Genomic DNA, 13429 nt, shown 5'->3' on the forward strand with positions numbered 1-13429 from the left:
CTAGAAACAGCTTTTTTAAGACCAAGGCAGAGCAAAGGTGATGTATTTATTTAGCTTTAAATAATGAGCTCTTAGGCTGTGAGAATACTATGTTGGCTAGTAAATATTAATAGACAATAAATGGGGGAGTTAAGAAATGTTAAACAAAAAAAGAACATGCATAACAAACTTGTTAATAACAAAAGGTGTATTCCTAGCCTACAGCAAAGAGTTAGCTAAATTTAAAGAATTTTTATTTTAGTAGTTTCCTGTTCACATTTTTAACTTTAAAAAAAGTATTAGCCATAAAAAAAGGAGTTCAAGTGTCCAAGTGTATCCATTTAGAAGGCACAGTAATTGGATTTGTGATGCTGTTACTGGTTACCTACCTGTCTTTTCCTAAATGTACACTTTGTACTGCTTACTCCATTCCTATTTATAATCCTACAATATAGAGCAACATGGAGTTCTCAGTTCTAGCCCCCAACATGCTTTGCAGTCTAATTCTAATCATGATTGGAAACACTGAATCAGGAAGTATGTGTCTGAAAAGATGTGAATTTAGATCTCAAAATAGATTCAGTCTTTTTGAGTTTTAGATGATTAGAGACAGGGAATTTCTAAGCCTGGAAACTGATAACTTCAGGAGCTTCTTTCCCATTCAGGTCCTGAAAATTTTAAAAATTGATCTCATAAAACTTTTAGGACAGTATTTCTAACAACTGCAAATTACATAGCAGAATATCCATGAATGACTTTCTATGACGATCTATCACTGATCTGGGCAGAAGACTGAAAGGCAGGAAAAATACTCTGCAAGGTAGTGAGCAATCACTACATGGGTATCCTCCATGAGTGAGTATCCTCCAAGTGTTCAATCTATATGTGTGGTGTTGCTCTTTCACTTGCCATCTCAGTTTTTTGCACTTTGTTTTTGTCTATAGTTTTATTTTTTTAAGAAAAAAAAACACCAACTTCTAAAAGCCTTTTGCCATCACCACATACATAGCAATTTGCAATATCAAATACAACAACAGCACAGCTAGCAAAAGGGTTCTTAAAGCAGGGGTGTCCATAGCAAAGTAGCGTAACTGGAAAGTACTCAAGCTTCAGAAACAACCTTTTGGGGACTCAATTTCACATCACTGAATCAAGGAATAGTACACAATAAATGACCATTAACTTGTCTACACTACAAAACAGTGGCAAGCTTATTAAAGATGTCCAGAGCTTTCTTTTCTTTTTTTTTTTTTTTTTTTTTTGCTTTTTTAAATGTAATCCTCCGCAAACAATGGTAATTTATATTATGATTTTGACAGAAAAATATACAAATCCAAACACTTAATACATAATACTTTTCACAACTGAATTTGTCTCTGTTTCCCCAACATCAAGGCCCCATGAACAACTCAAACCAAAGCTAATTTGCTCCAACTGAACACCCCTGCTGCTTGTTGAAACAAGAGGGATTGTCAAAGAATGATAGTCACTTATAAACAATACATTTAGGGAAAGCTCTGAAATCACAGCCACTCAAGAACCAACCATTAGTGAGCAATTAAAACAATCAGCTCCTTCTTCTTCAATAACCAGTATGGATTCTCTCTCTTCTTCCCCTAGACTGCTTTAGAGAATGATATCCTTCAGACGCTTCATACCAGGAGATTCTTTGTCGCGACCCTCCTTCAGAGTGGGGTTGACCTCATGGATGACTTTCTCGCTGTCGGCTCCACGGGGCTCAGCTTCAGAGGGACGAGAAGGGCCATTGTTGACATACTGCTCCAGATCACGGCCCGGGGGCGCCAGGGTGTAAGACATGGAGGGCTTGGTGGGCAGAGGGCTCTTGAGGTGTAGGGGGGAGGTAACAGGGCTAATAGCCTCACAACCATTGCCCGCCTCCCGAATAGCGCCGTTGACCTTGGGGCTGCAGATGGTCACATCAACAGTTCTTCTGCCTTTCAGGGTGGGCCTCTCCTCAGCTGGGTGGTCACTGATATCTTTTCCAAAGGTTGCAAAAGTCCGCTTGGTGGGGCCGCAGTCGTCATAAGCCTCAACATCAGCAGCAGTAGCTTCAATGGACAGAGCTATGACATTCCTCACATGCTCAGGGGACTTGGACCTGGTGGGCATGGGGTTCCGGGGCATCCAGCACCTGTCAGAGTGGCCAAGAATCCTGCATTCTTCCCTGCAATGAAATCCTTCATTCTGATCTGTTTGGAGAAAATAAAATGTCAATTTCATCAGCTTTTCCCAGGAATCATTGTTACACCCCAGTGTTCTGGTTTCTTAGGTACCCACAGGCCCTTCTGGGAAATGGCACTTCTAGATAGTCCTTTATTGCCTTCTCGGGACAAGTGTGAAGAATTGGATTTTTAAAAGGCTGTAGATCTCCCCCTGTACACTCATGTCTTTTATTATTAGTTTTGTTGTTCCCATTGCTGAAAAAACTAAAAACCTAAAGGTAAACATGTTATGATGAAAAAATGTATTTAAAAAAAAAGTTTAGGTGCACCTGGGTGGCTCAGTTCGGTTAAGTGTGTGACTTCAGCTCAGATCATGATCTTGAAGTTCGTTAGTTCAAGCCCCACATTGGGCTCTCTGCTGTCAGCGCAGAGCCTGCTTCGGATCCTCTCCCTCTCTCTGTCCCACCCCTTCTCACACTTTCTCGTTCTTTCTCAAAAATAAATAAACATTTAAAAAATAAAACATAAAAAAGTTTATCCCGAGTGTCAAGGGGCTGAGAGTCAGCATTTTTATCAACAACTCCAGCTAAAAATCCACTGCATTTGAAACTAGTTACAGCAGAAGAGGGAGTGGAGGAAGAGTAGGAAATCCAACAATCAGTATATCTGAGAAGTCTTGGCCATATTTTGAACAACAGCACTGCTAACCATATTTCCACCCTACTTGTCAATGATATGCCATGCTTAATTTTAGATTGGTATCATGCTGTCTTTGAAAACCCAATCATTTCACTTCTTTTTGGCCATCAGTTCTGCCAGCCAATCTTCTCACTAAGCCATTTATATGACTTGATTTCCCATTAGAAGGAATATACTGATATCTTTTCCTTCCATTTGACCCATAAGCTTCAACTGACCTTGTCTACACATCACTCATAGGTTGAACATAATTTAATTATATTCAACTAGCCATCTTTCCTTATCTGTCTTATCTGAAGTTTTATTAGGGTCATATTTCTTAAAATAAAGCAATCTTTTATGGATTACTTTAACCCTATCATAGAATATCTCAGCAGTTAGAATTCAGAATTTTTGGTGAGACTTTTTTTTCTCTCTTCTCAAGTCAGGTTCATTCAGAGTTAAGGCTTTAATTTGACTCTTAGAGAAGCTTTCTACATGGATTTCATCAAACCATAGACCCAGGGTTAATTTCTGCCTGTTCATTGGGAAATTGTTCATCTTAATGTCTGGTTTATAGCCTTAACTTTCCAGATCCATTTTTACTTATGTTACATTCTTGTATGATGATGACCTAATGAAAATTTTCATCACATTGTACAATGCATCAAAATATGAGCAGTTTAACATTCACAGAAAACCTTGGGGTATAATCAGAGGAGATGGGGATACAAGGAGAAGTTGAAAAGACCAAAAAAAAAACATGCCAAAAAAAGCTGAAAATATATTGCTGTGATTGCTTTTTGCTGGGGGAAGAAATCAGAAATTCAGGGCTTTGCCTGATATTAGTCTATATATAACACATCTTTCTTACACACTTGTATTTCTTGTTTGCTTCTTATTTTAAAAAATGGCATAGGAAAGAGGCAATGCTCTGACTCCTTTGTTAAAGGCTATCTTGGTAAAGGGGCACATACATATGAGAGGGGGATCGAGAAATAATGGTTGAATTGGATGTATACCTCATCATTTGGAGAAAAAGCATTGGAAACAGCTAAACATCAAGGCCTAATCCAGGCTGAGTCCAGATTTCAACACAGCTCTGGGAGTGGCCTTTGACCTAGTTTAAACTACTGAAAAACCAATCAGAGCTAAGACCCTTTCAGTGTACTGGGACACAATTTGCCAGTTTATCTTTAAAATGGACATTTTTTGCTCCCTTTAAGTGTGAAAAAGAAAATGCAGACCAGATGTGAATAAAGCAAAGCAACTACTTCTGGAATTGCATATGGCCTTGCCACCATGTAGTATTGTGGCTAGGGATGGAGGTGTGAGAGTAGAGAGGAATCATTTTATATCATTCAAATTAACTGCCAAGATGCTGGTTCCAGCTGAAACAGAGGTCAGCTAACAATTCAGTAATTCCTTAAGATTCCTCTTATGTGCCTGTTTGTGACTCTATACCTTGTTGCATCTTGACCTGAGCATAGGCAAAGCAAAATGTAAAGTTCTAAAATCCACACATAGTTGTGGATATTCAAACACATTGTCATGTACAGATAAATGAAGGTAGGTATCTTTAATTCAAATGTAAACATAATTAGGGATGAATTATAAATTTTCAAATTGGTCTTCCCTGATTCTGAACTTGTCCCTAATATTTGGAAAGATAAATAAATAAATGAAATGCATAAGTTTGGAACAGGGACACAAATCTCAATGCCACTCCTTAAATCAGATTTCGACAAAAAAATTTTTTTAAAAAATATGGAGAAAAAATAAAGCTTATTTAATGTAGGTGGTAATATATATTTGTTTGGTCACAATATTTCATGAAGGACCTTGGTGAGAGAAACCTAAAACCTCTGGCAACAACTTATATCTTAAATAGAAGGCATAAGAGGCAGCAATGATTAAGTCATGATGGATAAGGAAGTAATTCAAATAGGAAAAGAAGAGGATTTGTTATTTTGTGCAAATGTTAGCAAAACTTTTTGCAGTGATTACTACTCTCCTCAGGAGTTAAACTGCTGTCTCTTCAGATGTAGGCAAACAATGTGCTTCCACACTAGAAAGAGCCTACCCATGGTCCCAACCAAAGCAAAAAAGGAAAATGATGAAAATACCATCTCAGGCTTTGCTAAAACTTTCAAAGTTCTGGTGGAATAGAAGAGCTGAGAGGCTTTGTTGGGTTTATATACATGTCCATCCACCATGGATGTGTTTAATACTGCTGCAGCTCTTTATTGTGATTCAGACTTTAGGTGTATCAACTGAAAGATTCCAATGATCAGAGACAAAATTCTAACACTAAAATAGTTCAAGGTAACAGTTACAAGAGCAATGTGTTACCCTCCTCGGAAGTGATCTGCAATCAATGAGGCAGAAAGGGAAAGTTAAAGTGAGTTCTAGTTCCTAAGAGCTCAAGTAGTTACTTCTAAGTAGAAGTAGTAATATAACCTGCAAGCAGGTAATGTGGAAATCAGAAAGGCTTCCTGGATTGTACTCATATACATCCACTTAGCTTAATCTGCATCACTCCCTGAACAAAATAACCTATGACCAAAATTAGAAAAGCTCCCTGGATTGTGCTTACAAACATCCATTTAGCTTAATCTGTATCAGTCCATGAACAAAATAATCTACTACCATAGCAGGGACAATTTTGTAAGATATAATGAAAGGGATGGTAGTACCAATTATGAACAGGTTAAGTGTTGCTAAAATTTGTTGTATGCACCTAATCAAGAAAACATAACTGTTAGGAAGTATCCCCTTCTTGACTTAACTAGTTCCTACTCATCTGAAGCACACATAATGAATTGCCCACCAAATATCCATACCTATATTTAATATTTAGGAAAAGAACCCCACTTTTGTTAGGATTTGTAATGTACCAGCTTAAAAAAAAAACCTGCATTTCCTGGCTTCCCTTGTAGATAGATGTGGCCACATAATTAATATTGGACCAATGTTATGAAGGCAAAATATCAATAAAACTCCTTAAAAGTAGGAGGGGGTGATGTAACTGGGAGACCCTGTTGTCCTTATTCCTTCCTGCTTTGTCCTGTCTGGAATGGAGACATAAAGGCTGGGCCTATAGCATCCATCTTACTATCATGAAGCAACTCTGAGGATGGAAGTCACATGCCTATGGATAGCAGAATAGAAAGATACAACAACTCTGGGATATTGAAGATATTGTAGATCCATCTCACTAGTTCATATATGAACTTCTTTCATATAAGATAAAAAATAAGCCTCCCTCTTGGCTAAGCCACTGAGTTATTTTCTTTAGAGAGAGAGGGGGTTCCTTATTACCAGCAGTTGAGCACTATTTATAACTGATACATTACCCATGTAATATATTTTAAATTTAATTTAAATTTAACTTTCTCAAGGAATCCTTGCCTGATCCATTAGACTAAGGTACATTGCATACCACTTTCTTTTATAGCACTCATTACAGCTATTTAATATCTATATTCAAATGTTAGCTTGTAAACTCTAAATGAGCAAAGATTATATCTATTTTGTTCCCTCCCATACCCACAGAAGGTAGCAAAGTGTCCAACATAGAGCAGGTACTCAGTAACAGTTTAATTTAAATGGATGAAAAAGGCACAAGAGTGATAGCAATAAAACAAAGAATATTGATCAACACACCAGACACTGTGCTACTGATACAACTCCTAAAAGTGGAAATTACTATTCTATTTAGTAGAAACACTATGAAAACATACAAAGAAAACTATGCAGCTGTATCAGAAACAATAAAGTAAATTTATCGCTTGAGAAACATTAAGGTCAAGTCTCATTTAGTCTCTGAATGGTTTCCTATATACTATAAACAGGTCTTAAAGGGATGTATCATGCTTTGATGTCCAGTTGAAGATACATTTGTCATGTACCTTGGAGTTTTCAATTCTAACAATAGTTAATGGGGTCTATACTCTGCTAAGTTAACAACACAATAAGCAGAAGCATCAATTTTATGAAATGAATGTCCTGTTCAAATATCAAGCATTGTTTCTTGTCATCAAACACAACTGTTGTTAATTCCTATAAAACATAAACCAAAAATGGGACCTATAGTGAGCCTTTTAGACCAACTGCAGATACTGACTCCTCTGGAAAAACTAATTAAAATATGTATGGCAAAAATTAATGCTCTATATATGCCATGGAATTACCAAAGTAAATAATTATCCTGGAAAGAGTTCTTAAAAGCATTTTAAGGCCTGCAGAGTTCAGGAGAAAGAATATCCATCCTGTATCTGTAACTTAACAGAATACCAATGGGCTCAGTGAAAAGGAGAAGAAAGGCAGGAAGGAGAGAGGGAGGAGAGAGGGAAGGGGGAGGAAGGAAGGAAAGAAGGAAGGAAGGAAGGAAGGAAGGAAGAGCTGGAAACACTATGAAGGTTTTAAACATTCTGTCTTGGTTTTGATATGATTGACATCTTAAGGACTGGGCTCCTTTTGGGTGTTTAGAACATCCAGCAAAAATTCAATAAGGGCTTAGGACTTTGCAAAATGACAACTTCCCAGAGCCATCCCAGGTTGCAATTCTGAGAGGAATTTACACTCACTTCCTAAAGGACCCAAAGTTTTGGCAAGAAAAGTTGGAGCTCCATCTATAAAATATTCAAGGGCACATCAGTGAAGGCTGAGACCTTCCTAGAGATTCATGAACCAAAGACACTAAGCTATCCTGTAGCCCCTAGAGTGTAATAAGAAGTAAATCACAAATTACACTACAAACAATTACTTGTCTCTTTCTCACTCCCTTCTCTTTCTTTCAGAATTTTCTGCCATTTTGGTTCCTCCCTAATGCTTTCTTTTTATTCTCCTGTTCTCTAGATTCCTACTTGTTAGCAGCCCTTCCTACAGCACCATTGGTCTGACAGACAACAGGAAGAGAGGGTAAGATACCAGAACTGTGTGACTTGTATTCAAAACATCTATGTAGTATTATTTTATGGATGCCAAAGAAGAGCTATCCAAAAACCAGCCCTTGTAACAGAGAGAGAAATTTCCACATTTTTCATTCAGCGGGTACAAGCATTAAAAGTCCTTGTTAAAATAAGATAATCCATTACCAAATTGAGATCACAGATTTTCTTTGGTCATATAGAAAAGCCATGGGGAAAGAACCCAGGATAGGAGAGTTTTTATGGGGTAAGTCTACCAATATCTAGAGGTAGAGATACCTAGAAAGGGCAGAGTGGGGGACAGGGTATAGGAACAAAGTTCCTGAGACTGACAAAAGGATGTTGCCAGGGGCGCCTGGGTGGCACAGTCGGTTAAGCGTCCGACTTCAGCCAGGTCATGATCTAGCGGTCTGTGAGTTCGAGCCCCGCGTCAGGCTCTGGGCTGATGGCTCAGAGCCTGGAGCCTGTTTCCGATTCTGTGTCTCCCTCTCTCTCTGCCCCTCCCCCGTTCATGCTCTGTCTCTCTCTCTCTGTCCCAAAAATAAATAAACGTTGAAAAAAAAAATTTAAAAAAAAAAAAAAAAAAAGGATGTTGCCAAAAGACAGCAGATAGGCAAAGAAGAAAGACAGTCCTGATTAGCATAGCTTGGCATTTTCAGTATGGGTAACTAGTTACACAGCATGAATCTGCAAAGTTGAGTTTTAGCTTGGGATGGAGAGGATGGATGAAAAAACTGATGGACCCCAGTCTTGTCCTAGACTATTTGACAGATCAGCATCAATTAGCAAGTGCCACTCAGCACTTGGCCTCTGTGATACCAAATGGCACATAAGCCTCTCTCCTCATTCACAGTCTATGCACCTAAAATTCACTTACTCCCAGTGCAACATGAAAATAGATTAAAAAGTTGCCCCTTTCAGAATTCAAAGCAATTGAGTTATCTTCAATGGAATCTTCAGTACTGAGCTTGTCAAAGAGACAAAGTTAAAACATATTGAAGTAGAAGTGTTTTAGAATTGAATATTTATTATAGATGATAGTGTGGCATGTACAGTCATACAATCTAAGTTGCAATTTGGGCAATCACAATAGTTCCTGGAGTTTTCATTTTTGTACTAGGATTCAATTAAATTCAACCCATAAAGAAGAGATTTCAAGATGTGTATAAATATAAATCATTTGTGGTGATGCATGGGGAGTAGGAAATGAAGCAGAAGGCTGCCTGGAAAATTGAGACTAAGAAATAAGAGGTGCTCACAGTGACTGAGATAAGAAAAAATTGACTAAACTGGGATCTTTGCATTTTGGCTTCTATGGTAAAGAAAATTATCTGACAAAGTGCTGAACTTCAACTGGATACTTAGAAGCCATTTGAAAGGCATCTTTACAAGTAAAATATGAGTTTTCAAAGAAGGCCATTGAAACATTTCCCTAAAGGAGGAACACTGAGATACCGAAACTCTGAGCAAAGTGGAGCCATTTTTTTTTAAATTTTTTTTTTCAACGTTTATATATTCTTGGGACAGAGAGAGACAGAGCATGAACGGGGGAGGGGCAGAGAGAGGGAGACACAGAATCGGAAACAGGCTCCAGGCTCTGAGCCATCAGCCCAGAGCATGACGCGGGGCTCGAACTCACGGACCGCGAGATCGTGACCTGGCTGAAGTCGGACGCTTAACCGACCGCGCCACCCAGGCGCCCCAAAGTGGAGCCATTTTTGAATGGCTCATTCATTCTAAGATGTCCACCAAATTAAGTCCCTTAGCCCATATTTGATGGACCCTTACAACACGTAGTCACTTCTGTGAAGAGTTAAAACCAGGTGTTTGATTTTGTGTAGATTAAAAACAGTCAGACCATTTCAGACATTTTACAGGTAGTTATGCTCCTGGCAAGATAGAGCCTTCAAATGATGTTTACAAGTAGCGCTGAACTAAAGTCATCACCAACTTGGTTTCGTTCTTTCCTGGAAAATAAGGAAATAGTTGACACATCATTAGCTTCAGAAAAAAAGCCACATTTATACTGGTCATAAGCTTCTGGATATTAGATAGAATGTGTAGTGAGGATGGCACAAATAAGACTGGTAAAGAAAGCAAGAGGAGCAAGGCATGATATCCAGGAGAAAAGATTTTCTTTTTTTAATGAAAATTTAATGTTGGAGAGAGAAAAAAGCTGGTGTTCCTCTTAACAGGAACTGACACTTCCTTCAGTAAAGTTCCAGGATATCCAGTTTTGTAAAACAGGCAATATTATACATGGGTCAAAAAAAAAAAAAGGTTGCAACTGTAATTTCTAAATTCTTTGAAGATTCTTGACTGCCAAAATGTTCTTGTTACCGGGTGGGGAAGCTAAGAAACAACATTAGTGATTCTACAATCACTTCTTTCATATTTGAAAAATAAAGTGCTCAGTAAACCAATCACTGTCCCTTGCAATGATTCATAAAGATAGTGTATGTCATGTCATTACCTAGGTAGGAGTCACTAGAAATAGTCATTGGAAGCACACAGTGTCAGAAAGATTAATATCTATTAACTACCTAGGTTGGACTATTCATTACCAACAAAAGCCTCATAGAAAAGTCTAGCATTATCTTGATGTTTCAGTGTAACTTCAGCAACCATCTGGAATACTGTAATTGCTATGACACTGCTTCTGGGCACAGAAAACAGCACAATCATTAAAAAAATTCATTTGAAATATCTTTCTAGAAGCTAATACATTTTACAACAATTTCATACTTCCTCATTGCAACAAAGAAAAGCTTAGTCCCAGACAAATTAAAAGTAAACTGGTTGCCTTAGGGGAATCTATTCAAACATCACTTTTACATGTTAGAATCTATCTTTTCTCTTAGAACATTAGAAGGAGGGAAGGAGACAAGGAGGGAGAGAGAATGAATGAATGAACCTTGGATAAGGGAGTGAGACAGAAGATGGAGATAAAGAGTGTGAAAGGGAAAGAAGACAGTATATGAAAAAGACAAGCTATAGCAACAAACGGAGAGTGAGACACAAGCAAAACCATTAAATCCTTTTTTGCAAAACCAGGTAGAAATCAAATTAAAATAAAATGCAAATGTGTCACTGGGGTGCAGGCCTAACATTTGTGCTGGAATTTATGAATAATAACTATGAATAATGAATACCAAAATTGAAGGGATCAAATACACCTTCTATGTTTACTTGTCATTATCCATCTTTCATGGACAATGCTCAGTTCTATTCTTTTGCTTCTTTCCTTAGAAATACTCATAATTATTCTTTTTCCGGGTGTCCATTTAATCATACTAGTAGAAGAAAGCAAGTTCTATTTTTCAGGTTGTTGCTTCAAAAGCAATTAGACAAATTCAGAAGTGAGACCAATTAATCTATTCTTTGAGGAATCTTCATCATTTGAAGGTATGCTATGCTTGACCCGCTGCTCCTATTAGGAGGAAAAAGGCCTTTACACCTTTAGCACATGTCAGTTCTTATATGAGCCCCTGGCCCTTAGCTTGTCCAACTCTTCTCTGAAAGAAAGAATGGCTGCTCCATCTGAAGTATCATGGAAGTCTTGAAATCTCTTTGGGCCACAGCTGTGAGGGCTTTTTCTGAGTTGGCTCGAACTCTGAATTATAAGAAGTAGCAGAAGGCTTTTAGGTTGAGATGACCTTAGTTAAGACACTCTGACACAAGTCTAGTAAAATCTATGTAAGTACTGATACATAGTAAGCCTGGATTATAGACACAAAAATATATCACAGATATACATTCATGTGCACACACAACCACCAGTCTTCATCACTCTAAATACTCATTACCATTCACAAGTTAAAACAATGGAGCATGATATGTTGATTATATCTCAATAAAGCTGGAAAAATTAATGGAACAAATCAAAAGATTACTAAAAACTAGCCTGGTAAAATTTAAATTCTCTGTCCATTTAGTACAGATCACGTATCTACACCCTTGGAATAATCTGTTTTTCCAAAACATTTCATCTCCTGAACTCCAATTCATTGCATTTTCCCCTTGTTGGTTAAAGTGCCAGTCTTTCATGAGTTGGTCTGCAAAACATGTACCTAATGAAGGAATGCCATGCTGTGGCTAGAGAATCTCTGAGGAGTATAGTTCTACGTTCAGAAAACAAGACAGCACTGGGAGTAGAGAATTTGAAGCTTCATTAAAGCCTGCATTCTTTCTATTCTATGAGATTCCAATCTGGCAGTTACAGAGAGAGAGAGAGAGAGCACAGACTTGTTTAATATAAGATGTTGAATTCTAGCACAGAAATATTTGAAGAGTAAATTGAAATTATTAATTAAATAAAAAGTTTCTTTGGCCCTAGAGATTTCTTATCCCCTTAATTCCACTTTGCAACCTTTTTTTTTTTTTTTTTTTTTTTTGCTTCTATCAGTTAGTGAACAGAAAATAATCTGGCTTGTTATTAAAACTTCAGATAAAATAATCAGCTTTGGCAAAATGCAAACGGTGCCTAGCTGAAGATCTAAGGATTGTCATCTGTCTATATATTTAGACATGGGACAACTCCTTTATCTATCCTAATGGTGGATTGGAGGCAAGGGGTAGAAAAAGATTGGAAAGGAGAAAAGAGCAGGGCAGATGCAGAATTATATTTTAAAACCTCCTGCTGGCATTCAACAAGCTCTCTCCTGTGATTAATCACACACACACACACACACACAGACACACACACACACCACAAAATTGCAATGCTGACATAGCTTCCTGGATAAGATGCTTATATAGGACAGTAACAAACAAGGACATTGACAAATGGCTTTATTCTCCTGGGGAATCTTTGTCCCCCTTCTTCCAGAGTTTATGCAAACTGAAAAGTTTATACATTTAACACCCTGTTATCCATTCTAATATGGGAAGTCAGCGGTATTTCAACAAAGAAATCACTCATGAGTAATGATTTTACGGAGACAAGAGTGGGAAAATGAACTGTTTGAAATGAGTCTAATTCCTTGTGTGACGGCTAATAAAAAGAAACATCTGAACATGGTGCTTGAGAAGCATTTTTGTATTGTTCAACAGACTGAAAATAATAGCCTTTTTTCTGGTCTGCATTACCATTAATAACAGCCTTCCCTTCTGGTCATCTGTGTTTACAAAGAGAATAAAGATTGATACAAGAGTTCACCTTTCTTCTGCAGCACCCAACAACACACAGATTGCCCAGATTATTATTTTTTTTTTATCACACACAAACCAACTTTTATTTTCAAAAGCAAAGTTAATCAGAGTACCTATATGTTTCAGAAATTACTTAGGAACTGTGAGGAAGCCAGAGAATTTCCAAGGTAGTTCTCAGAAAGGTTGCTTGAAGAGTGAAAGGGGATGCTCACATCTTGCCTTTGTTTAAGGAAGCTCTTAAACTCTCCTGAGAGGAAATCTTCCATCTTCTCTATTTACTTTCTCCTGACCACACCCTGAAGGTTGTCCAGAGAAGGGAAATAGTAAATTGATTATGACTAGATAGTGCAACCCACAAACTGCAGGTTGCCAGCTCCTCCAGTGCATTTAAGATGGAATTGCCTTTACAAAATTTCAACATATTCACAAGCATTGCATAAAGGAATATTCCCCTGAAGTTCAATGGACCTTTTATTCCCACCTATAAGTAATAAGTGCTGTTATGAA

The 13429-nt window shown here is 37.7% G+C and overlaps 1 protein-coding gene across 2 annotated transcripts in view; it reads right to left on the bottom strand.

Annotated features, from left to right (window-relative positions):
- Positions 1-1050: 1050 nt before the first annotated feature.
- Positions 1051-13429, bottom strand: part of PCDH19 (protocadherin 19) — a 133821-nt gene continuing 121442 nt past the window's right edge. For both annotated transcript variants that reach the window (XM_045471229.1, XM_045471231.1), the window contains exon 5: positions 1051-2189. In XM_045471229.1, the coding sequence (XP_045327185.1) occupies positions 1606-2189 (584 nt within the window). In that variant the 3' untranslated portion in view covers positions 1051-1605. The remainder of the gene's footprint in view (positions 2190-13429) is intronic.

Source organism: Leopardus geoffroyi, chromosome X (genome assembly GCF_018350155.1).
Source record: "Leopardus geoffroyi isolate Oge1 chromosome X, O.geoffroyi_Oge1_pat1.0, whole genome shotgun sequence".
NCBI classification, from domain to species: Eukaryota; Metazoa; Chordata; class Mammalia; order Carnivora; family Felidae; genus Leopardus; species Leopardus geoffroyi.